Below are 25,000 nucleotides of genomic sequence, written 5' to 3'. Positions count from 1 at the left end.
CTCAACCTAGAACAGTTGCTCTCAAGCTTCCTAATGCTGTGACCCTTTAATAGAGTGACCTGCAACCGTAAAATTATTTTCATTGCTACTTCATAGCTGTAGTTTTGCTACTGCTATGAATCATAATGTCAATATCTGATATGACCCATTAGATATCTGATAAATGACCCATTAGGAAAGGTCACTCAAAAAAAAAAAAAAAATCCTCAAAGGGGTCGTGACCCACAGGTTGAGAAACACTGCTCTACAAAGAAAGTTTCCCGACATGCCTGGGAGGAAAGGCTCTAGATTAGATTAGATTAGATTAGATTAGATTAGATTAGATTAGATTAGATTAGATTAGATTAGATTAGCTTCTGGGCATGCTTAGCAGCCTCTTTGTAAGTAGGTTTACTGAGACAGAAAACCCAGCATCAATATAGACAGCACCCTTCCCTGGGCCGGGTCCTAGACTTCATCCAGTGGAGAAAGCCAGCTGAGCAGCTGCAATCATCATTTTCTGTTTCCTGTGTGGGATTGTAACATTCCCACCTGCCTCATGTCCCTGCCACTAGGACCTCCCACCACTTTGACTATACCCTCAGCATGTGAGTTGAAATAAACCCTTTCTCCCTTAACTTGCTTTTGTTGGGGGTATTTTATCATAGAAATAGGAACAAAAGCTAACCTAGCTGTGTAGTCTCAAGCTTGGCTGCAGGACCTTGAAAGGCTTCGCTGCTACCGGAGGTGTAAAGTTCTTCTCCTTACTTCTGCACTCTGCTTTTTACCACCTTGGAGACCCCATCTGTTGGTTTAACTAGCATGTGACTCATTTGTGAGTTTGACGATTTTCTTCCCCTATGTTTCAGGGTTCAGATTTATTGGGTTAATGAATGGAAATTGTACGCCATGATAAATCCACCGTGAATCGATTGGGACCATCCTATCACTTCATGGAGTTACAAGTGTGAGTGTTTGTGCGTGTACGAAAAGAACAGCTCTTAGGAAACTCTAAATGTACAATACGATATTGTGAACTGTAGTTACCAAGTTGTGCATGAGAAGTCCAGCTACTACCATCCTATAGCCAAGACCCTCCCTAGTCCGCTCCTGTTCTTCAGTAGCCATTTTCCCATTCTCTGTTTCCATGAATTCAGCCTTTTAGGGTTCTATATACAAATAAGAGGGTATAGCATGTGTGTTCTTCTGTTTGGCTTATTGTGCTTTGCATAATGGCTTCTACCATCCCAAAGAGGTTCTCATTAACACTGCAGCATTATTCATGACACCCAAGGTACCCAAGCACCCTCATTGTCCACTGGTGGCGGCCTGGACAAAGAATTGGGTTATATGCACAATGGAATCGTATCCAATTTAAAAACAAAACCAGGGGGAAATCCTGCTATGTCTGGTGAGAATAAATTCACAGAACATTATGCAATGTAAAATAACGTAAATATTTAGCAAAGTGAACAATCGAACGATCTCTTTCCTTCTGAGCTGTGTATTTTCACTATAACTACAAAGAATGCCTGAGGATGAAAGGGGTTCAGTTCAAGTATGTTACCTCAGGTGTGTTGTTCAATCAAAAGCCACATTCCTGTCTTTGTTGGTGGCACCTTTCCATAGATGCTATTTCCTTGGTGAATCAAAGCTTCGTCCACCCCAGTCGTGTATCTAGTGAATGACAGACCTAGAAGAGGAAGTTAACTCTCTCCTCATATGCAAAAAAATCTTATAATTTTCACAATGGTGCGGCCCTCATTCATAGGGTTGAACTTTTAGGATATGAGATGAATTGGTATCAGCAGGATGGTAATGAGATGGATAAAAGTCTAAATAAGAACGTTATGGAAAATAGCAAAAGGAGAAGGGCACTTGCATATTGTAGAGAAAATAACCCCACATCAAGTGAGCAGAGAGTAAGTGGACGTGGACGTCTCACTGGAAAAGGGAGAGGGAGCCGTCTGATGCCAGTCCTACTGTGCCATCCTTTGTGTGGGTGCTCCACATGCCATGAGATAGTCATATGGACTACATTTTAAAAAATGTTTTCTCAATGGTCCATCTGCCCATTGAAGCCCATGCTACGCTAAGAAACAAGAGTAAAACAAGGTGACTTTGTGGAGCATAGGTCTTAGAACTCTAATTTCTCAAGGAAAAATACCCCAGGATCACAGCTTGAAAGCACTAAGCTGCAGAGAGGTATAAAGGTCGAATATGCAAAATAGACTGTTGAGGTGTGATCTGTTGCTATGTACTATGATGCTAAATGCTGCCCCTGGTTGCCTCAAGGACAGGGATGGGAGAATCCTCACCTACCTATGCCAAGCAATGCTATGTGACCTTGCTCCTTAATTTAAAACTATTGGTTGGATAAAGATCAACAGCCTATAGCTGGGCAGAAGAGAGATAGGTGGGGTTTCAGTTCCCAGGCTTGGGATATCAGGTAAAGACTATGAGGAAGAAAAAGGAGGAGTCATGGGCTAAGTGAGGGAGGAAAACATGCCCATGAGGACTGGCCAGTTGAAGTTAAGAGGCACCCAGATAGAACATGGCAGGTTATAACTCGGGGTTACGGAGAGGGAAGTAGCCAGACTAGAACAGTGGGTAGATATGTGCCCAGATCTAGTGCTTTAAAGGCTTATTATAAATATAAAGGTTGTGTGTCTTTTAATTGGGAACTGGATGATCAAAGGCAGGGTAGAAATGCCCAATTGAGATTAATTATTTCTACAACAGTGTGTCTGGGGCATGTCATCCTTGTCCAAGAAGAGCGGTCTGTGTCACACAAACGAGCAGAAGGCAGTTGAACATTTAAAAGAGAAGACACCCAAGTGGAAGCAAGGCTTCTTACGGCTTGATTTTTCTCCATGAATATTTGTATATTAGACGACTGGAAGACATGTTAAAATGGTGATAGCACCATTCTGCTCATTTCAGAACCACTTCATTAAAGACTCTTCTACGGCAGAAGCTACAATGCCTGCACTGCTCTAGCACCATGAAATGCTCTAAAGAGAAAGTGTAAAGTGCTGGAGCGATGGCTCAGTGGTTAAGAGCTCTGACTGCAGTTCCATAGGACCCAAGTTCAAATCCCACGGAGAAAGTGAGCTCGCATGATTTCCTGGTTTCCGCCTGAGCAGCTGAAGCCACCATTTCTGGCAGCCTCTCTTAATTTTCAGCTATACCTAGAGGCTAGTTGTCAAGAGTTCATGAAGAAAGAGTTACGCAGAATAGACACTTTGAGACAAAGTAAGTCATATTTGTATTAGTCCTTGATAAAATAAACCGTATGCGCTCTTGCTCTTTATAGGGATAAATGTCTTCTCCCTTCATCTAGTATCAGAATGAAGCCTTGACTGCACAGTTATCCAATTAAGGCCAAGAGGAGAGTCAGAAAGCAATCCGGGCTTTGAACAAAGCTCGATGTAAATTGACCTTGTGCTTCTCTCCAGGCAAAAGCATCCACGAGACTTCCAGACTGTGACACGTTTGCTAAGTGAGCAGCAGAACATCAGCACCTCCGTGAAATTAAAGTCCCCAGGATGCAGCTGAGCAAGCACACTGTGCCGTCCGAGGAACACATCAGGTGCCTCAGTCTACTCACCTTGCTGATTAACGAGCCGCGACTTCTTGCAGTGATACACGAGCTCCTGTTGGCAGTGCTCCGCCCGGTTAATGGCGGCCTGGAGCTGTTCCATGCTGGCCGCGTACTCGAACACCCCAGTGTGCGCATTCTCAGAGTGAGTGTTCCTGACTCTCATTAAGTCGGAGCCATTGTGCTGTATGACGGTCCATGCCGTTTCTTGTATGCAGAAATGGGGGAAGAAAGAGAGGAGACCGTCACTAGTCTGCAAAAGTTAAAATAAATAAAGAAAATCAAAATCATCTTCTCTCTGAGTTGAATTATTTTTTTTTTCTAGTCATCAAATCTCTCTGAGAGGCAAAATCAACGCAAATGGACTCTCGAGTTTTTAAAATTATAATGACTCTCTTCCCTGAAATAGATGCTTATTCCATGCATTTGCCATGATGTTGTTTGTTTTATATTATTTAACCACAGCAATATTTATGAGAAAGTTATTGGAAAAAAATCAGAACTATTGAATTTTCGTAGTTACAGTCATGGAGTGAAATCTAATAGTCTAGCTTTTTAAAGATACATCACTATTTTTTTTTCTCAAGAAAGAAACAGTTGCACATGCCCTAAGTGTAGAATAGTATTTGTTTTATACATGTAGAATTACATATTATGATGTAGGGGGAAGTGCATATTACAATTAGTAAAATAACTTAGATTATGTGATGTAAAAATGAAGTTGTTTACTTTTAAAATTATTCATGTTACCGGTCAAAATGAAGTCAAAATTTTAATCTCTCCTTAATCACTATGAGTATATACCTTTTTTTCTTTTTTTTTTTTAAGTGTGTGTGTGTGTGTGTGTGTGTGTGTGTGTGTTTAGGGATGTACATATGACTACATGTACCCTTGAAGGCCAGAAGAGGGCACCAGGTGACATGGAATTTGGGTTGTAGTTAGTTGTGTATGGATGAATTTGCCAAACTGGGGGAAAAGAATAATAAATTACAGAATATTCTCCACTGTTTAGCTAATTTAGCCACAAGAATCAACAACACAAACAAGATGGAGGGTCAAGTTTGTCTCCATCACTCCTGTGATAATCAAAATAGAAAGATGGGTAAAAGAGTCAGGAAAAAAAATTCTGTGTTCACTGTCTTCTGTCTTTGGTTCATGGTTTCCTGTGAAATGATGGCTGGTAACCTTCATTTTGCTTTTTTCTTTACATTTCAGCTTAGCATAGGATGTAATCAGCAGGATGCTTCTCTCCAGAAGGTAATAATATATAAGCTAATAAAATTAATTATGGGTGGCCTACAGAACACAGTTGAGGTCATCGAATAGAGCTGGAAACCTGGCATGTCTCTGTGCCCTTCAGAAAGTGTAGCAAAAAAAAAATATAAACATCTAAGCTTGAATTGGCAGAACCAGTCAATAGGCTAGGTCAGAAATCCTATAGTTTTTGCTGACTCAACCACCGCTGTTGGAAGTTTAAGTTTATTATTACTAGGAGGCTGCAGTATCCCTGGGCTTTGTTGGTCTGACTCTTATTGTTCAACAGAACCAATGGCCTTTTCTTGGGGTGACTCTGCTGCTGCACATGAAGAAACTTAACTCTGGCTGAGTGGCTTCCAGACAAGCAAAACAACAAACCTGCTTGGAGCCTTTGTCGCTGGGCCTTTTGGGTCACTTTAAGAGGGACCTCCCTACAGTCCAGCTTCCCTCTTCTGAAAAGGTGAAAACCACCATGTGTGGCCACTATTCAAGGGCAGCTCATAAAAATGTTTCTTTTTGGAAATACTGAAATAGACAGACCTTAGCAGAGGTTCTATAAGCAATTTTATTTTCTGATGCAAAATGCTGCACTACATGTGCAGTTAATGAGAAGTTGTGCTTAACAGCCTATGTAAAGCAGACAGGAAATCATCTGAGATTTTTGAGCAATGGAGGGAAGGGCTCCTGAAGCCATGTCTGGAGCCACCTGTTTAGGAGCAACTTAGTGTCATTTTCCTAGACATTCAGACAGGATTACAGTAACTGAGGTTTCTGGTGTGATTTTAGAAATGATCATCAGAAAACGGAAGGAACATGTGCTCCGTAGTGAGTTATTTAATGGGCACTCTCGGGTTGAGGTCATTGACATTGTTTCCCATGGGTGTCACCAGTGCACAGCTTGGCACATGCAGAGGGCATGTGTGAGGAAATGAGGAGATCATCAAATAAGGAAACGGATGAATAGAAACGGCATTGTGCCTAGGTTAGAGCACAGCCCAGTAGGTCATTTGATTGCCATCCCTGGTGTCTCTGAAACTTCCAGTGCCATTGAACTGTTTCATAACACTCTAAGTGACTAATGACAGAGAGGATGGTGACCTGTCATGAACAGTCTATGATGGCACACTACTTCCAAGCCAACAAGTTATCCTGTCACATATGCAGATAGCCACCTTCATCTCTCATCTATCTATGATCTATCCATCATTTATCTACCAATCACCATTTATCTTCTATCATCTATGTATTCACCTATAATTTATTGGTGTACCTATTACCTATCTATCTTTTATCTATCATACATCATCTATCAGCTATACATCTATCATCTATTTATCTATTATTCATTCATCTACAATGCATCATCTTTCTAAAGATCCATCTATCCTTTACATCATAGATCTGGATATTATATATTCATCCATTTATCTCATCTATTTATCCACTTATCTACAATCTATCATCTGTTCATCATTGCTTATCATCCATCCATATATCATTTACCTATCCTTTACCCATCACCTAGCCTAGTTCATCTATAATCTTTCATCTACCTATATAGTCATCCATAATATATAATAAATAACTGTTATCTATCTACCTATCAACTATCTACCCATTCATAATCTAACATCTATGTAGCTATCATCTATCTGTCATCAATTACACATTCATTTACTATCTGTCCATCTATCATCTATCAAGTACTAACCTTCTGTCGTTTACTACTGTCATCTACTTACCTACCTACCTGTCCTAACTGACCGGGAAGTACTCCTTATTGGGAACCATTTCTCACAGGGAACCTTAATGAGCTGAGGTTCCTCACATCCCAGTTTCTCACAAGCCATGACACTGAGTGCCAGATGCACCTGTGTGGTGTGTGCCGCAGCAGAACCCCAAGACAGTAGCCCAGACTAGTGAGGCACAGGTCTTCTACAGGATGACTCTTCCTCTCCCCCTCCCTAAAGTGAGAAGAGCTATGGCTCTTCCAGAGAATGTAACAAATCTGTGCCAGGGAAGTTACGAATCCTTAGATTTTAATTACCCCAGAGGGTGGGTGGCAGGCAAGCCTCTAAATCTCTCTAGAGAGATTTACTCTCTGGAAGTTGCAGGACAAATCTACATTTGAAGGTTTTTTCAACCTCATAGTGGGTCTGTGTGTTGTTTTGCTTTATGGTTGCACTTGTAGCTGTTGTCAGTTTCTCCGCCTCAGAATGAATAACATTGTTTCCTTACAAGTTATTAGGAATCCCTGTGGCTAGACAAGCAACTACTATTTGATTGACAGCCTACTGACTTGCCTTCCTCTGCAGCAGCAGAAGACAGCTTGGCCTCCCTTTACACAATCATATTAATAGTCCCAATATGTACATGTGTTTGTTATTTTACTTCTCCTTTGAACTGTCTCTTACAGAGAACCCATCTCCCCATTAATAATACACTCAACGCAATCTCTAAAAAATGTGATTTCAAGTGTTTACCTTTATGTCTGTTTTAGAGTCACGTTTTTCATTTCTGAGAAATTATTCCTCACTAAATGCAACAAGAGTTATGGAGTAAGGAAACGAGGGGCAATGAACAAGAAGAGATTGCTGAAACAGGCAGAAAAAAATCTATGGAGTTTTTTAAAAAAAAAAAAAAAAATTAGAATGGTAATTTGAGTTTGCCAGTGTCTCTCCCTGAAGAGATTTCTAATACTATGAATTGTAAATAAAGCTACTGAGTAATTAAGGCCTTGATTTACCTGGGGCTGACTGCTATTTTTTTAGGGTGATAACAGTACAAAGGAAAAAAAAAAAAAACCTGCTGTTTAAGCAACATAGTTGCAAAGCTGTGGTTGCCTCCTGTTTAATAGCCGAGGGTGACAGATGAGCTAAGGGCTGGAAGGAGCAGGTAGGGAGTGCTGGGCTCTGGAAAACAGAACAGGGCCAGCTAACAATCTCGGCGCTTACACAGCTGTTTCCCTGTTAACCGGAATGGCTACTAAGAAACCTCTGACTCTGAAATCTCGAAGTGGAAAAAAAATAATCAAAGCTCATTTTGTTAGACCCTTGTCTTACTGTAATAATAGCACTGAGTGCCCTTAGGTGAAAGTTGGTGTCTCCTAGCCAACAGAATGGAAACCCCCTCCAGGTCATTGGGAGGTTCGCTAGTTGGGTGGGGTCAACAACCTGAGCAAGACCCCACCCCTCAGGAAGACAGGGTTTTATTTAAGTCACAGTAAGAAATAGGGGGAACTATTATCCCATTAAAGGGATAATACACTTTTCCTTCCCAGAATTCCCACCCACTAGTACCGTCCCTATGAGCTACAGTGAGGCTCTGTTTGGGTCCGCTCAGATTTCTTTGCCCTGACTCAGAAAAAAAAAAAAAAAAGAAAAGAAAAGAAAAGAAAAGCCTAGCTTTCCGTTTCTTCTGGCTCTTTCCTTCAGATGCTGACAGAACCAACCTGTGCCTTCTCTGGTACTTTGGGCTTTGTGTTTTACCTCTGAAGCTCTCTTCCCTGCCATGTGCCTGGCCTTGATGCCTCGCTCAAACAGCTCTCATTCTCATTCTCTCTCCTAAGCTTCCGCCTATGAATCTGTGATCGCCTTCACCCGAAAGCTCCCACAGTGTGCAAGCATCTCCTTCTTTGAATTTGGCAGAATCTGAAAGCCACAGGCTTGGGACAGCTTTGGAAGCCATCAATGTTGGGGAACTCAAGCTCCCGCCAGAATGACTCCCTTTCCCTCCAGGAAACCCTGATATCCCCACATCATTATGATAAAAATCACACTAAGCTGCTTGGTTTTTGTTGTTGTTGTTGTTGTTGTTGTTGTTTTTGTTTTTTTAAAAAAGCAGAGATTTCAGCCCAGAAACTCCCAACAGTAGAGCCGGGAATGGAGAGGTGAAGGCACAGAATTTCCATTGGTCAAGGGTTTGAAAGGGATCACTTTAGCTCCCCCTGATGCAATCTTCTTTACAATGTAATGTTTGATAAAGAGAAACTTTTAAATATAAAACTATTTCATTACAGCGAACACAGAGAGTTTAGAATGGAATAAAACTACCTTCCCCCAAACAGATACATTCCCAGGGACTTACCTAATTCTATTTTTAAATTGTATTTAGGATGCTCAATTGGCAAAGAAATTTCAGTCTTTAATGTGACTTAAGAAACTATTCATTGGAAATACGGATTTTTTGTTTATTTGCTTGTGTCAGTTAGCTTGTAATGCTTAGACTTATTTTTAATCCTCTTGGAATCTTTTCCCTCACAGTGATTTCAAACTTCTATTAGTTTTCTAAGTCACACATTTGCAAGCTACTGATTCAGCAGTGTGCCTGGTTTTCTTGACGGCTATACCTGATTTGGGTAACAAGAAGAGACACACAACAGGGTACTGATCAAAGTGGGGAAAGGCTTCAGGCTGCAAGAAAAAAAAAGGACCAAGATTTAAGTTCTTGCCTGTTCCACCTGATACCATCAGCCTGCCACACTGACATGTGCTCAGTCTTAGTGTCCTCATTTGCAAAACTAGAAACCAAGGAGACTCTCACACTGTCACAAGTGTTTCTCCGACCTCTGGCTGGGGTTGTTATATTCTGAGTTGCCTCTTTTGTTGGACTATGTTTCAATATTCTGAGGCTTCCAGAGACAAGGAGCTGTCCCTGAACAACTGTGTCTCTGCCCTCAACATCTGGCAGGCATAATTCAGCAATTTGCATATGGTGATGCATGCCTGAATTAATATCCATCGTAGCATGCGAGATAGTTGATCCCGTCATTTATAGATCTTTATTATTTGTGAATTCATCCACTTGCTGGAAATTTATGGGTAACCCTGAAATTTTCTAGTCATTTGTAGTCATGCACAGAGTAGCAAAAATTGAGTTCAGCCAGAGCTGAAGAAACAGCTGCTCCCTGCCTCTTGCTTCATATTGGAAGTGAATGGAGTTATGATCTATTTTGTAATTCTTCCCTTTCTCTCTTCTAGTTGACAGCACTGCTATCTAAATGCCCCCCTAATACTACTGAGGTACTGAGAATCATCATTAAGCTCAAACCATGATCTGAACATAAAACATGTTAGAGGAGTACTGCTCTGCCTTAGGTTCCAAGGCTTTGGGTCACGAATTCAATTTTAACGAATCACAGATCTCTCTCCTCTCTCCCTGTGTGTATGCATGCATGCATGTGTCCATGTGTATGCATGAGTGTGTGTGTGTGCATGCATGTGCGCATAATGGGTATGTGTGTGTATAATGTCTTTTACCTTAAACACATATAAAAGATTAAATATTGATCTATGGAAGAGAATGCGGTTTCCAGAGGGCTCTTGTAAACCTATCTTACTATGTTCCGCTTAGGAACAATGATTTATTATTTTTTAATCTAATGTCCATGGTGATTTTATGGAACATGACTACCATAAATCAAAAAAATCCCTCCTATCCTCTCTCTCTCTCTCTCTCTCTCTCTCTCTCTCTCTCTCTCTCTCTCTCTGTCTGTGTGTGTGTGTGTGTGTGTGTGTGTGTGTGTGTGTGTGTAAGCCTCAGATAACAGAGATATGTATTAATTTACATAGGTCATATTTCTCAGAATCACAACTAATACCTCATATGTAGACAAGTAGCTCATAAATCATTCGTGGGAATACGGATTTTTATAGCCTTTCTGGGCACTGTGGTTAAGTTTTACCATCATATATGAACTAGACACATTTAAACGTTAATCTGGACACACAAGTGTGTATCTTACATAGACAGATTCATCTTTTGTTCTTTGTGAATTTTTTTCTCACAGTGAGTATAGCGAAATTTACAGAGCAGACAAAAATCTGAAAGGCATATGTCTCAAACAGCACATCTAAATCTGTACACATAAAATAACCATTTTGAAGGACTGTTACGGTTCTATGCCTCTCCTGACCTCAGAGAAGGAAACCCCTGGCTACTGCCTGGGAATTCATAACCTGCAGACTGTACAGTCGCACACCGGAGGCAAGCCTGTCGAATCAGCATGTGTTTTAGATTGGTTTGGTCTCGAGAACTGTTTCCTCAGCGGTTGCCAATTCATGAAGCCACCAAGCAATGCATTTGAAAACTCTCTAAAGATATGTTCTACAGTAATTCTCGCACCACAAAAAAAAAAAAAAAATCAATAGCCCAGGATTAACCACTGCCCTGTGGTTTTTAGAATTATATATTAGTATAGACCTATTGTTATCTTCTATTCAGGCGTCTCCTTCCCATCTTGTTTGACTGTGACAAGACATTGTCAAATTAAAATAGTTAAATGAAATTTCTGATGTCCACTCCTCAACCGTTTTTCTGATCTACTGCCTGCTACCTCTGTCCTGCTATTGTGGAATCTCGCCCCCTAGAAATGTTACAAACCCAGCCACTTCTATACATTGCCTTAGTTTTATTAAAATAGTAAGAAAGTAACTGACACATTTGTGCTTCCTAAATGGCCTCCTAACTTTAATGCTCTATCTATTGGTTCTTTGCCCCTGGACAGGCATTTGCCAGTGTGAGAGCAACTATGGCCCTATCAAAGGAGTTCAGGCTGTATATACCATATAGGGCTGTTTTCTAAATGTGTTTCCCCCCATTCGGGACAATACCCAACGCCTTTAAGACTCCATAGTAAGGACTACATAATTCTCCTTCTTCTTCTGCCCTCTGAATCTCTCCTTATCTTTTACTATGCCCCACTTACTGGCCTTACTCCAAGCTCACTTGGGTTCATTGCTGGTATACCTGGAAGTCTTAGGAGTTGGCATTTGCCATTGGTTCTATCTAGGAGTTTCTGTCTTCAGGTATTCACAACTAGACTTTGCAATAGAAAATCTCCCTCCACAACAATGTGTGACTCGACTCAAAACTGCCCCCTTCCCTTGCTATCTTTCCCTTACTGCTATGGATGCTTAACCACAGCACTGTGAGGCGTTACTTCCTGCACTGATGTAAATTATCCACAACTTGAAGGCCAGTACAACCCTTACTGAGTTATAATATGCCGTACGTGACTCAGCATTTAAAATTTGACTGATAATCATTTGGTTTTAGTTAAAGTACTTATATTTGCTTGCATTGATAAAATGCATTTGAAATTAGTGAAACTTGGAATTAATCATAATCAACTTAGAGTATTATATGGCTGACATATTGGACAAAACAGCATATCTAGAATTCTCCTTTTGTATTTGATGAAAGAAAAATAGATGTACCTTCTTTTTTGATGTTTATATACAGTTCCCCTTGGTGCCAACTGTTGAAATGGTTACCTTTTTCTCATTGTCCATTTCTCTCATCTTGATAAAACATGAGTTATCTCAACATGAATGAATCTATGAAGCCTTTCTCTTTTTTTCTATTTACTAATGTTTATTATACCTGCTACAACTGAGTCTTTCAGCTCTGTGCTTCAAGACTGACTTATTTCTGACCCTTTCCTGTGTGCTCATAAAGTATATAATATGCTTTTCCGTTCTCACCAAAATAATCGCACCAACCTACAAACAAATACCCCACTGGAATTTTAATTTGGGTTTGTACTAAAAATCAATATCAATCTTGCAAGAACTGACATTTTTACAATGTTGAGTCTCTTAATTAATGAAAATTTTATATTCCTCTCTACCTCTAGGATTTTACATTGTATAAAGAACATTTTATACCTATCTGTGAGAAGCCTTGCAAATCCTCTAATATATATATATATATATATATATATATATATATATATATTAGATATATTATATAATATATATAAATATATATATATATATTTACCATGTGTTTGAGAGTTTTGAGGCTGTTGGAGATCCAATCTTCTAAAAGATCATTTTCTAATTGCATACTACTAGTATATAGAAACAAATAATTTTATGTTAACTTGGGATCCAGTAATTATTCTGAATTAAAATCATTTACTACAGTTCTTCAGAATATTTTAATATGTAATTTAATAATATATGAATAATGAAAATTATAGGCCATTATTTCCCATCCTTGTACTTTTTCTACCAATTGTATTGGCTAAGACCTCCCATACAGAAAGCTGTTCACACTGGCAAGATGAGGAAAGTTCTCAATAGCTATGACCCACGTTAAAAGATCTTTCTAAGCACTCTGGCTCTTTTTGAATCAAGGGTAGATGTTGAATTTAATCAAACCCATTTTTTTATCCTGTGACTGTTAATTTATGTCTGAATTGATGTAGGATAGGAATTCTAGAAAACAAATAAATTTCATAGTTACACATATTTAAACTTGGAACTCTCTTCCCAGGAGATTCTAGATTGTAGCAAGATGATAATGAAAACTGAGCATCACAGTACTATTTAGTAGAAAGCAACATAAATATTTAACAGATGTGTTAGTTAAATGTTAATAATTTACAATACTGTTAGTCTGTGTGCAAGGGGTGACTAACAGTATTTCTAAGAAAAAGTGTTTCCTATTGTGTCTCAAAACACAAGCCTTTGTCAGAGCAATCAATGCCTAGGAAAGAAAGATCTGAAAAAAAAAAAAAAAAAAAAAAAAAGAGCCAACCATCCCTACATAATTCCAAGAAGGAATTCCTTCTTGGAATTATGTAGGGAAGGTTGGTCTGTGTGCCTGTCTGTGGAAGACTTGGGCCACCGTGGGTAGCATCATTACATTTGCTAGACTGTGTAAGAACAGAAAAAGCTTAAACACTAAGCAAGGATGCATTCATCACCTCTGAGCCTGACTGTGGATCTGATGTAACTAGCTGCCTCAAGGTCCTATTGCCATGTCTTCCCCCAAAAGATACACCAGAATCTAGAATTGTAAGCTTTCGTAAACCCTTTCTCCCCTAAGGGATCTTTTGTCAGGGTGTTTAATCACAGCAACAGAGAGGGAACTAAAACTAATATCCACTTCAGTCACGTTGCAAATTAGATTGATGTTACACTTACTTCATTTTAATTTTTGTGCAATCGGTCTACTAAAGCAGATTTATCTGGCCAATGGATGTGTGTTAACTCACCAGTCATATTGCAGTATAAGAGGAATGGCTGCAAAGGACCACTCCCATCTGAGTCTATGTAGTAGAATCCAGAAGCATTTCCTTGGTGCTTATAGGCTTCACATGACTGCTCATAGACAGCTGAGAGAGAGAGAGAGAGCGAGAGAGAGAGAGAGAGAGAGAGAGAGAGAGAGAGAGAGAGAGAGAGAGATCGATCATACATGAAATAACATGAAACAAATCTCTCAAATTTTGTAAGATGTACAGTAGATCCCCAAGTCTATGCACACCCCTGGCCAAGGGAACAGGTAATATTTATATTTTAAAACAAAATCCATCCTTCTTTTCTTTACAAATTAATATGGATGAGATGGATAACATACAAAAAAGCATGAGGTTGTATTTTATGACGTTTTTATCTCCAAAGGAGAAGACTATTAGATCAAAATGAAAATTTAACCTACTTTTTATGGTAGGAAGAAGTAGAGAAGAGAAGACAGCTATTTAAATGTTAAGACCTTTGTAAGTATAATGTGGTATCTTGTGGTACACATTTCAGAACATCTAATTCTAGCATCACCTTGTAATAACCTAACATCTGAAGTACAATACCATAACCTTCAGAGCTAATCAGGTGCTGCCCAATAATTATGCAATGGGGAGATTTTAAATATTATTTGAACTATGTTACTTTCTTACATCAACTTAGAGGTAAACATTTTTCTTCAAAGGGGGAAATGATTTGCAAAGTACCTCATCTATAGTTTTAAATGTAATTATGAAACTTCTCTAATGCTCTTTAATGAGCATTCAACACAATTAAGATTCAAAGCAGAGCAAATATTCATATAAAATATGCCCCCAAGTGGTCTCATTGTGTTGTGATCCATAATTGAATTTTTTATTATAGGAGTGTATATTTGCCATGCATAAGGCTTGATATTAACATCTGCGAAATGCACACTTCTCATTGAATTCCTGGCCAAATGTACTAGTAACTTCCATTAGGTTTTTAATTCCATGAAGTCTGAAATACAAAACAACCTCTGGATAGCCTCCCCCAAATCAATTTTAAATTTTTGAAAATTGTGTTAATGAATGTTTGGACAACATGAGACATCACAGCTAATTTGTGAAAAGTTACAAATAGTTCAGAATATCCTGGAACCTTCCTTCTATATTATTGCTCTGCAATATGATGGTGTCATTTCTTCCTATTTAAATTACATAGATGGAGACATAAGGACGCAGTGGTTTGTGGCTATATTTGCATTGTGCACTGAAGTGGGCATGTAAAATGCCTAGTTTTATATGTCATGGAGCATATGCATATGGTTATAAATGCCTTAAAAGTGGTTGCTAGAGATATACACATAACTTTGGGATAGTGATGAGCTTCCAAAAGCACACAAATGGACAAGGAAATTAGACCTTTTTAAAATTTATTTTTATATGTTTTAAGAATTACTTTTATTATTTTTCATTACATGAAGGTGTGTGTGTGTGTGTGTGTGTGTGTGTGTGTGTGTGCACATTTGTGTGTGAATACAGATACTACAAGCCAGATACAGAGGCCCAAAGAATCAGATCTCTCTGAAGTTTTGGTCACCTGGTCTAGGTGTTGGAAACTGAAGTCAGATCCTGTGGAAGAGCAGTGCTTGCTCTTAAATGCTGAGCCAACTCTCCAGGTGCACTGTTTTACTAATTATATGTATTTGTGTGTGGTAGAGTATGTGTGTATAAGTTCAGGGGCTTTGGGAGCTCAGAATAGTTGCTTCCTTTGGAAATGGAGTTGTAGAAGGTTGTGAGTTGGTTCAAGAGGGCACTGATTACAGAATAAAGATCCTTCATAAGAGCAGCACTCAGGCTCAACTGATGAGCCATCTCCCTAGACCCAAATGGGAAATACCTTAGCTTTAATGTTCACTGAATCATCTTCTATGACATGATGGTTATTTCCTAATTTAACCCTTTTCTTTTTGAAGACAAACTCTCACTGTTAGTCCAGTCTAGCCTCCAAGCCATGATGTCCCTGCCTTCACTAGCCAAGTGCTGAGATTCCAAGAGAATCTTCTAGAAGCCTTCACCTTTGCTTCTGTACTATGACTAACAGCATTGTTCTAGCCCTGTTTCTCAGAAAAGTGTGGACCAAACCCCTTCAGCTCTGTTTAAATATCTTGCTCATGGACCTATCCCGTTAATTTTTGAATCACATTATAGGCCATGTGTCAAATGACCTTTCTATCCCATTCAAGTTTCTCCTCAGAGCTGATTGTGTTTATATTTACACTCACATATTAATAACAATAGCACAAGCAGAGTCAATTCCAATGCATTTAATAGCTCTCAGACTTGAGTCATTTATTATAATGGAGAGGGCAAATGATATCTAAGAAAAGTGAAATACACTGTCCTTCAGTAGCTGAGTGACATGGTTGAATAACTTAGCCTCTGGTGACAGCTTAGAAGAGGCTTCTTCTCCAGTGAGCATTTTTTTGTAAGATCCGAGGAAAGACTGCAACATATATATATAATCAATACCTGGCTATGGACTCATGAGGGACTAATAGGGCCAACAGACTTTCTTGAACACAGACTCTCTACTCTTGAACTAGAACCTCTTGGAGTCCTCTGTAGCATGTGCAGAGATGAGAGCCAAGGATTCTGACTCCCACTCAAGTAGGGAAACAAAACAATGAACTCTGTGGCTGACCTTCCCAAGGTTGTATGGTAAAACTGACTTTGCAATGGACACTCTTGCTTCAAGTCAACCTCTACTTCTGCATTGCTCAGAATTTGAGAAATAACATCAAACACTGAGTGTGGAGGATGGCCATTTGGGGCACTGTTGAACATGTATTGAATAAGTAGACTACAAAAATAACATAAGGCTTTCGACTTAAGTAAATATTTCAGTAGATGGTTTTAGCTCTCTTGTCAAAGATCAAGTGACCATAGGTGTGTGGATTCATTACTGGGTCTTCAATTCTATTACATTAATCTACCTGTCTGTCGCTGTACCAGTACCATGCAGTTTTTATTACAATTGCTCTGTAGTACAGCTTAAGGTCAGGCATGGTGATTCCACCAGAGGTTCTTTTATTGTTGAGAAAGGTTTTTTGCTATCCTAGGTTTTTTACTATTCCAGATGAATTTGCAAATTGCCCTTTCTAACTCAGTGAAGAATTGAGTTGGAATTTTGATGGGGATTGCATAGGATCTGTAGATTGCTTTCGGCAGGATAGCCATTTTGACTATGTAAATCCTGCCAATCCATGAGCATGGGAGATCTTTCCATCTTCTGAGATCTTCTTCAATTTATTTTTTCAGAGATTTGAAGTTCTTATCATACAGATCTTTCACTTCCTTAGTTAGAGCCACACCAAGGTATTTTATATTATTTGTGACTATTGTGAAGGGTATTGTTTCCCTAATTTCCTTCTCAGCCCATTTGTTGCATATGTAGCAGAAGATGGCCATCATTGGGAAGAGAGGCCCCTAGGTCTTGCAAACTTTATATGACCCAGTACAGGGGAAGGCCAGGGCCAAGAAGAGGGAGGGGGTGAGTAGGAGAGCAGGGTGGGGGTATAGGGAACTTTCAGGATAGCATTTGAAATGTAAATAAAGAAAATATCTAATAAAAAAAGAAGGGAAAAGTATTTCAGTAGAAAAAAAGGAACATGATTTATAATATAGAATATATTATAAATGATAATATATATGCTGTGACCTCAGGCTCTAGAGCTCCTTCATTCTGCCTACTCTCTGTAAGCAAACTTGCGAAGTTTATTAATATCCCTGAATTATATGAGTTAACTAGGCCAATAACAGTACTGACCTAAGAGGGAGATAACAGAACCAAATGACTTAGCATGTGTAAAATACCAAGTCTACACTAGGAATTTAGAAAGTCCACAATAAAATTAACTATGATTACTATAATAATTGTCTGCCCCACTTAGCTGCCATCAACCTCATTAAACAGATCTTAAAGGAGACTCATTCCTAATAGTGTGGTTTAGGGGATAGGGTTTCTGGGGGTTGTGAGGTCATGGAAGTAAGTCTTAATTAAAGATAGTTAACAGGGCTCATGGAGAGAGCTATCACTCTTGGAGCTGTGTGAGAACACAGGGAGAAATTGACAGTCTGTGAACCAGGAAGCAGGGATGCCAAAGCTTTGAACTCCCGCGAACTTGAATTTCTAGCCTCTAAACTGTAAGAAACCAATTTAGACTGTACCTAAGCCAGTCAGTCTATGATATTCACTTATCAACGGCCAAATGGAACGCCACTCTCTTGGATAGTATTTGACGAGTGAATCACCGTACTGGAACCCACCCAGCCCAGCTTATCCAACACTGCTTCGGAAAATATTTCCATTTCATGGAATCAACAAATAATCTGGTAACTGACCCTAATTCAACATATACTATTCTTCTAGAAAGTTCCCAGTCAAACACTGTCCAGGTTAGGTAACAGAAAGTGCTCAAACAGTCTACATCTTATTATTCCTTAGCTATCTTTATTTTTTTTTTTTGATTTCCATACATATTTTTTGTTCTTTCCAACTATCTGACCCCTCCCTCTTTTTTGTTTTATACTATACATTTCTATTTTGGTGATCTTATGAAATGAACATGTGGACTAGAAACTAGAAACCAAATGGGGTACTGAAATTCAAGATATGTATCCCAATACGAGGCCATAGAGATCACCTAGGCACAGATACTAGAGAAAGCATTACAAAGGAAGCTGAAGGTAGAAGAGCAAGCAGGTGTGTATAGCTTACAGCTGTGACAAGTGGCTCCTGTGTACCCCGTGTTTGTGCAGTTACAATGAAAGGTGCTCCAAGATTGAGAACATTCACCACCATGCTCACAAGAGTTGGGCAAACACCTAAAAGGAAGAGAAGAAGTTGTTAATAATGGTGAGATACCACAGAGTATTGATCATTGGTCATAAATGGTCATGTGACGCAAGGATGTTAACCATATAGAGAGTAAATTCCACCATGACCAATGGTTACACAGTCTGGTACTGAGGAACTTGAGTCACAGAACTAAACCTCAGGGCATTAAATTGGGTTTAGCCAATTCTCAAGTCACTCTGACTACCCATGAATACATATCACCATATCATAGCTCTTTATGTCCCCTAAGTGACATATTGTGGACTCAGTGCTAGCTAGACTATGAATAGCTTCCAGAAAATAGCATTCTGTCATCTGAGTTATGATGCTGCTTGAGAATGAGAAAGGAGATTGACTGAAGAAAGAGTAAGGAAAGAGAGAAGGGAAAGGAAAGGATGTTCCCTGATCTAGAAATGCCCAAGCATGCCCAGTATCCATCCATGCACGTCAAGCAGTGTTAGGTTGTTCTCTGCCGTTGAATCTAACTCATGAGAACTGCCCTGGTTATTGTAACTTTCCAAGAGAAATAACAGCCCTGTTCAACAGCTATCAAGCACAGTAGGTTTACCCAGTTGAGGTATCTCAGTTCCAACATTAAATCATAATACATCCTGTCAATCACAACCTATGTTTGAGAAGCTACATCATGAAGAATATACTTTTAAAAACAGAGGATTATGAGAAACCAGTAGGGAACAAAGGAAGTAAGCCTAGCCCATCATTTGATCTGGCTCTAGGCTTTGAAAAGTTGTACAGGGTCCTGTACAGATCAGCAGTCCAAAGACTAAAACAATTACATTTAATTAAAATATTTTATTTTCAATTTATATGTATCACTTTACATCAGAGAAATCGTGGTGTATATATTGAAAAGAGCTAAGATAATCAAAGTGTTCTTTACTGAAGCACATTAATCGATATCATCTCACATAACTAGCTAACTTTTTTAAGAATCTATTTTAATTTTAATTATGTATATAAGTGTGTGTGTGTGTGTGTGTGTGTGTGTGAGAGAGAGAGAGAGAGAGAGAGAGAGAGAGAGAGAGAGAGAGAGAGAGAGAGAGAGCATGTTGTGCATATGGGAGTGCTGGTGTTTGAGAAGGCCAGAAGAGGGTATGGGGTTCTGGGAAGCTGGAGTCTCAGGTGGTTATAGACCAACTGAGATGGCTGCTAATAACCAAATTCTTGACCTTGCCATAAGTAGTTTTTTGTTTTTAATTTATAAGCCCCTCCTCTTCCCCCAAGATATCTAATATTTCTCATTGTGGGAGACAGCTACTGTATAAAAATCAAAGGGTCAGGTTTATCTTTCAACAATAGGGCTTAGTGACGATTGTCTAAAACACTTGGGAGAATCTTGAGAGAAGAAGTCGGGGGCCTTCTGCTGAAGCCTGAAACACCCTGGTGGACTTAGATGGTTCCAACATTGCCCTCAGCTTGGATAAATGCTAGCTAAGTTTCTTGTAAGCTATAGTCTTTTACCAGCCCCTCTTTAGAGCATTTCTATTAGCAAACGGTCAACTGTGAATTATTTCTTGGTCCCTTTGAGGAATAAATCTTGTCCAACCTCTTACTAATTTTTCTGAACCAGGAAGGGCTCTCTGCAAGACTACCCCCTTTGAGATGCTGGGATGCAAATAGCAATGACAGAACCTGTATTCTTTGTCTCCATCGAAGGGCAGGAATCTAATTAATCTCCATAAATACTGAATGGCAAACAGATGTGACATAATCAGGTTGACAATCAACTGCTAGGAAATAAATTCTCATTACATTCTTTGGACCTGAGGCAGGATGGAAAGATAGAAGATAGGAAGGGGCCCAGGAAGGAAGGAAATTCCTTTTCCTGAAATCTCTGTTGCTTTCTGCTGAATAAGGAGTCAAGAAACCTCAACACAACTGATACCATTAGAGCTTCATACAGAGAAGTCTCAGAGGCTAAAGGTACATGCTGTCAAGCCTGATGACCTGAGACTTGACTCTTGCCAGTTGTTTTTGGTCCTCTATACAGGTAACACACACACACACACACACACACACACACACACAAAAAAAATATATACACACATACACAAACATAATTTCAATTTTTTTTAATTTTTGTAGTGCTTACTTTTAAAAATGCATCCCAAAGTGAAGGGCCGAAATATGCTTACTTCGATCCAGAATGAATATGCCTTTGAGCTTAACTATATCTACATTTCTCTCTTTCTCTGAACTTAAATAACATACCTGGTAAAAAAAAAGGGACCTTATAATTTCACTCACAGAAGATGATTTAAGATAAGAAAAATAAACCAATTTGTGTAAACAACATTACTTGGGAAGCTACAGTGGTTTTCATGTGTGTGTACACGTGCATGCATGCATGGGTCTTTGTAAAGCGCTCTCTCTCTCTCTCTCTCTCTCTCTCTCTCTCTCTCTCTCTCTCTCTCTCTCTCTCATTGCACCCATGTCTTAGTTCTGTATTGTCCTCATGTCTCTCTCTAAATTCTCTAAATACCAACACTTAGGTCTGAAGGATGTACTGTTGCTTCTCAACTCTTTATAATATCATTACCTCTGTTTTACCCTGACTTGTCCCAAATTCTTTTCAGCAGTGTAGCTGAAAATCTAGCTTTACGTAAGTGGAAGATCCTAAGGTAAGGATTCCTCAGGCTACTACTGCGGCAGTGCTGGGCTATGTCTCTCCACTGTAGCTGACACTCATTTTTGAAATCTATATATACGTGGTCCGTGTGGATGATGTGGTGTGTCCATGTTGTGTATGCATTTGTGTGTCTGCAGGTACACATGCATATGTGTGCAGGTGTATGTGGGGAGCAAAAGGGTCGCATGGTGAGTTTTCTTGATTGTACTTCATCTTGGTTTTTGAGAGCCAGAATCTCTCGTGGAACCCAAGTTCACCAACTGGGCTAGACTGCCTGGGCAAGGAGCTCTAGGGATCAAACTGTCTATGACCCACCCCCAACCCCAAATGCAGAGGTTACAAGGGCATGCCTCCTTGCTTGGCCTTTTACAAATGTGCCATGCACGGCTCTGAGCTCAAGTCCTCATGCTTGTGAGCCAAACACTTTACAGACTGAGCCATCTCTCCAGCCCTAGCATTATTTTTTGAATGAAAATGTCAGTGATATCTTTGCGTTAGAGGAACTTTAGAAGAAATTATCTAGACACAGGTAAAGTACCATGTACAAATGTCATCTGTGAACTTCTAGTTTAGACTCAGACAGCTGATTAGAGCACTGATGTCTTTCAGAGTTTAGAATGAATAATATATTGAGACCAAAGCCTCCAATGCCCTTATCCATTTTCAATTTTAAAAAATAATAATAAAAACTACAGAGCCTGCCAGAACGTATTTGTGATGGACTTTCTGCTGCCTCCCATATCAGAGCTGAAGATGGAACTTGATGTTTTGTTTATATGCCTTTTCCAATGTTAATAGAAAATAGTGTTATTGATTTTTCCCCTTGATTAAAAAACCGATGTCCCCTATACACAGAACAAAAAGATGAGAGGTCGCTTGTAGTCTCACTATCTAGAAAGTCTTACTGAAAACATGACCTTGTATTTACAAATACAATCTTTATCTTTTTGGCAGAGGACTGTTGATATAGGGTCTCACTCTAGCTCTAGCTGCCCTGGAATTCACTATGTAGCCCAGGCTGGCCTGGTAATCACTATGTAGACCAGGGTGGCCTCTAATTCAGAGATCTAACTGCTTCTGCCTTCCAAGAGCTTGTAGCATAACACCCTGCACATGAATACAATCTTAAAGTAGTTCTTTGGAAGCTTCTTTTGGGGGGAATCCAAAAATAAAGACTGTGGATATACTTCTGCACTTAGTAATTTCATACATATTTAGTATTCTTATAAGTATGTAGGAACCCTTTAGGCACACTATCATAACTTGTTTAATTTTTAAGCATTTGAACTCAACAACAGTCTAATAAAAAAGGAACTTAAAAACATTAAAAGAGCAGCAATCTTAGTTTATAATTAAATCAGAAAAGGTCAGAGGTGACCTTTCTTTAAAAGGTGTTAACACTGTTTTTAAAAGGGAAAAGATTCAATGGTTTTGCTTAAAATCAAAAGGAATAAAAATGTCTTTAACTGTCATAGTGCATGGGTTGTTTCCCTCTGAATTCCTTCCAGAAGGTAACTGGGCACATTTTCTTTTTGTTCAACTTAAACTCATCTGAATGAGGCTTTTCACATTTGTAAATAAAATGTGAAAGACTGAATTGTGAGTTTTACCAGGTTCACTATATGATAATGTTGGCCAACTTGTAATCTATGCAAACTGCACTGCATGGCAGGGTTCTTGCTTGCACCAAGGGCTCTAAACAACTGCGTTGTACACTGTCCCCTTTGCTAGTCCTTCCACTACAAAGTCAAACAATCCATCAACCCATTTTCCCAGGCATCTAAATCTTTCTCCTAGACATTTCCATCACCATTTTCATTGCATATGACTTTGAACAAACACATCCATCGACATACCCAAACCCGAAGTGACAGGCAAAATTTTCATTCAGCCAGACTCTCTGTCCAGCACAATTTCGATTTCAAAGGCTTTCACAGGATGTAATGCTTGGCTGGAATGAATGACATTGGCTTTAGATCTAGAACATTATCACATTCAAGGGAACTAGACGTTAGCTACCTGTAGGGCTCATACATTCAGAACAGTAACTAATGAGAACCCTCTCCTCACACAACTCACTCACCGAACTCCTCCCCACAGAGCCATGCTTTCTGTGCCACAAGAGTTAGAATGATCATCTTCAAATGCCATGGAATAAACCCACATGAGGGCACAGAGATGCTCAATGGCCTTATGGTCTCCCATAGAGAAAAAGACAGCAAGAGTAGAGGACTATGGGGAGAAATTCATTCGCTGAGAGGGACAGGATGACCACAGCTGGAAGATAGCACAGTGGACACTTAGAGTGAAGGGCCAAGGATTGGCCATCGCCTATGAATCACCACTCTCATGGAATAGGGTCAATGGCTAGGATAATGATCTTTACTGGTCCCTTGATTTTTTAAAGAGTTTCTTTTAAAAAGTCATATTTAGGAGTTTCACCAAAAAAAGTGTCACAGGTCTAAGTGACTTAATAAATGTGTGCTCACACCTGTTAGGGGTGTCCCAGCAACCCTCTCTAGGTTTCTGCTCCAGATCTGGGGATGGGAACTGTCCTGTCCTACTGATCCTGTCATTCTGCCTTTGTCCCTTAGTCATCAGAGTCTCTAGACTTAGGATAGCCCTGATTCATGTCCACACGAGGATGAATAAATCACTTCAGGAAGAGCGAGTGTACTAGGTTAGTGGATAAGAGGTGTGTGAATGTGAAAAGCATGAGGATGGTCATATCTGGTGTGGGTATGAGAATGGTACAGATATAGGTATGTGTTTATGGACACGTGGGAGTGTGTTCCTGTAAAGCAGTGTGAAAGCTGTGTGAGTGTGCAGGGAGTTTTCACTCATGTGACCGAGAATGAGCGTATATAGAGGAATTTTAATCCAGCACCATGGCTGCTTTGGGAAGGGATCATACTAGGTCTATATGGTCCTGCTTGAGTGCAGGCATGCTCTGAATTACAGTGTGATCTGACTGTAATATAGATGCACCCTTAATCCCTAACAATGAAGGTAAGGTCAGTTTATAGAGGAAAGTTTGAAAGTGATGTCTAACTGGGGAGCAACGTGAGAAAGCAGAGAGAGACCTGACAGGATGAGTCAGAGATAGAATATGCCCGAGTCTCACAAGAAGAACACAGGAAAGAGAGACTACTTGAGGGACAGACAGAAAGACACACACACAGAGGTGGGGGCAGTCAGACAAAGTGGGGAGAGGGGTGAAGGATAACAGTTATACTGGGACAGTTTTACAGAAACAGGTTACAGAGAAAACACGGCAGACATAGGTGAAGACAGAACAAGCCAGAGAATGAGAAGGGGGCAGAAGATTAGAACATTGAAACCAAGCAGAGCCATTCAGCGAGAAGCTGAGAGAAGCTAGATTGAATCAGTCATTTCAGAAGATTAGGTTGTACAGAGGCTAGAAGCTTGCTGATCTAGGCCTAGGGATAGTTAGAACAGAGAAAGAAATGCTCTGAGCTCAGCCCAAGCTGTGCAATTCACACGGCTTGGGTATGGCTCTCATTTTATCCTTTCATCTGGGGAAATAAAAGTGACATATACAACATTTACAAGTGTGTGTGTGTGTGTGTGTGTGTGTGTGTGTGTGTGTGTGTGTGTGTG

General features: G+C 39.6%; 1 protein-coding gene across 1 annotated transcript in view; it reads right to left on the bottom strand.

Moving 5' to 3' along the window:
• Positions 1-25,000, bottom strand: part of Cntnap4 (contactin associated protein like 4) — a 294,082-nt gene that overhangs the window by 70,691 nt on the left and 198,391 nt on the right. Inside the window, exons 11-13 of the mRNA XM_021220063.1 lie at positions 18,610-18,716; positions 13,842-13,961; positions 3,590-3,787 (exon numbers count right to left, since the gene is read on the bottom strand). Of these exons, the coding sequence (XP_021075722.1) occupies positions 3,590-3,787; positions 13,842-13,961; positions 18,610-18,716 (425 nt within the window). The remainder of the gene's footprint in view (positions 1-3,589; positions 3,788-13,841; positions 13,962-18,609; positions 18,717-25,000) is intronic.

This window comes from Mus pahari, chromosome 20 (assembly GCF_900095145.1).
Source record: "Mus pahari chromosome 20, PAHARI_EIJ_v1.1, whole genome shotgun sequence".
NCBI lineage: Eukaryota > Metazoa > Chordata > Mammalia > Rodentia > Muridae > Mus > Mus pahari.
The sequence above is the reverse complement of the archived record's forward strand: the minus strand, read 5'-3'. Positions and strand labels throughout refer to the sequence as shown.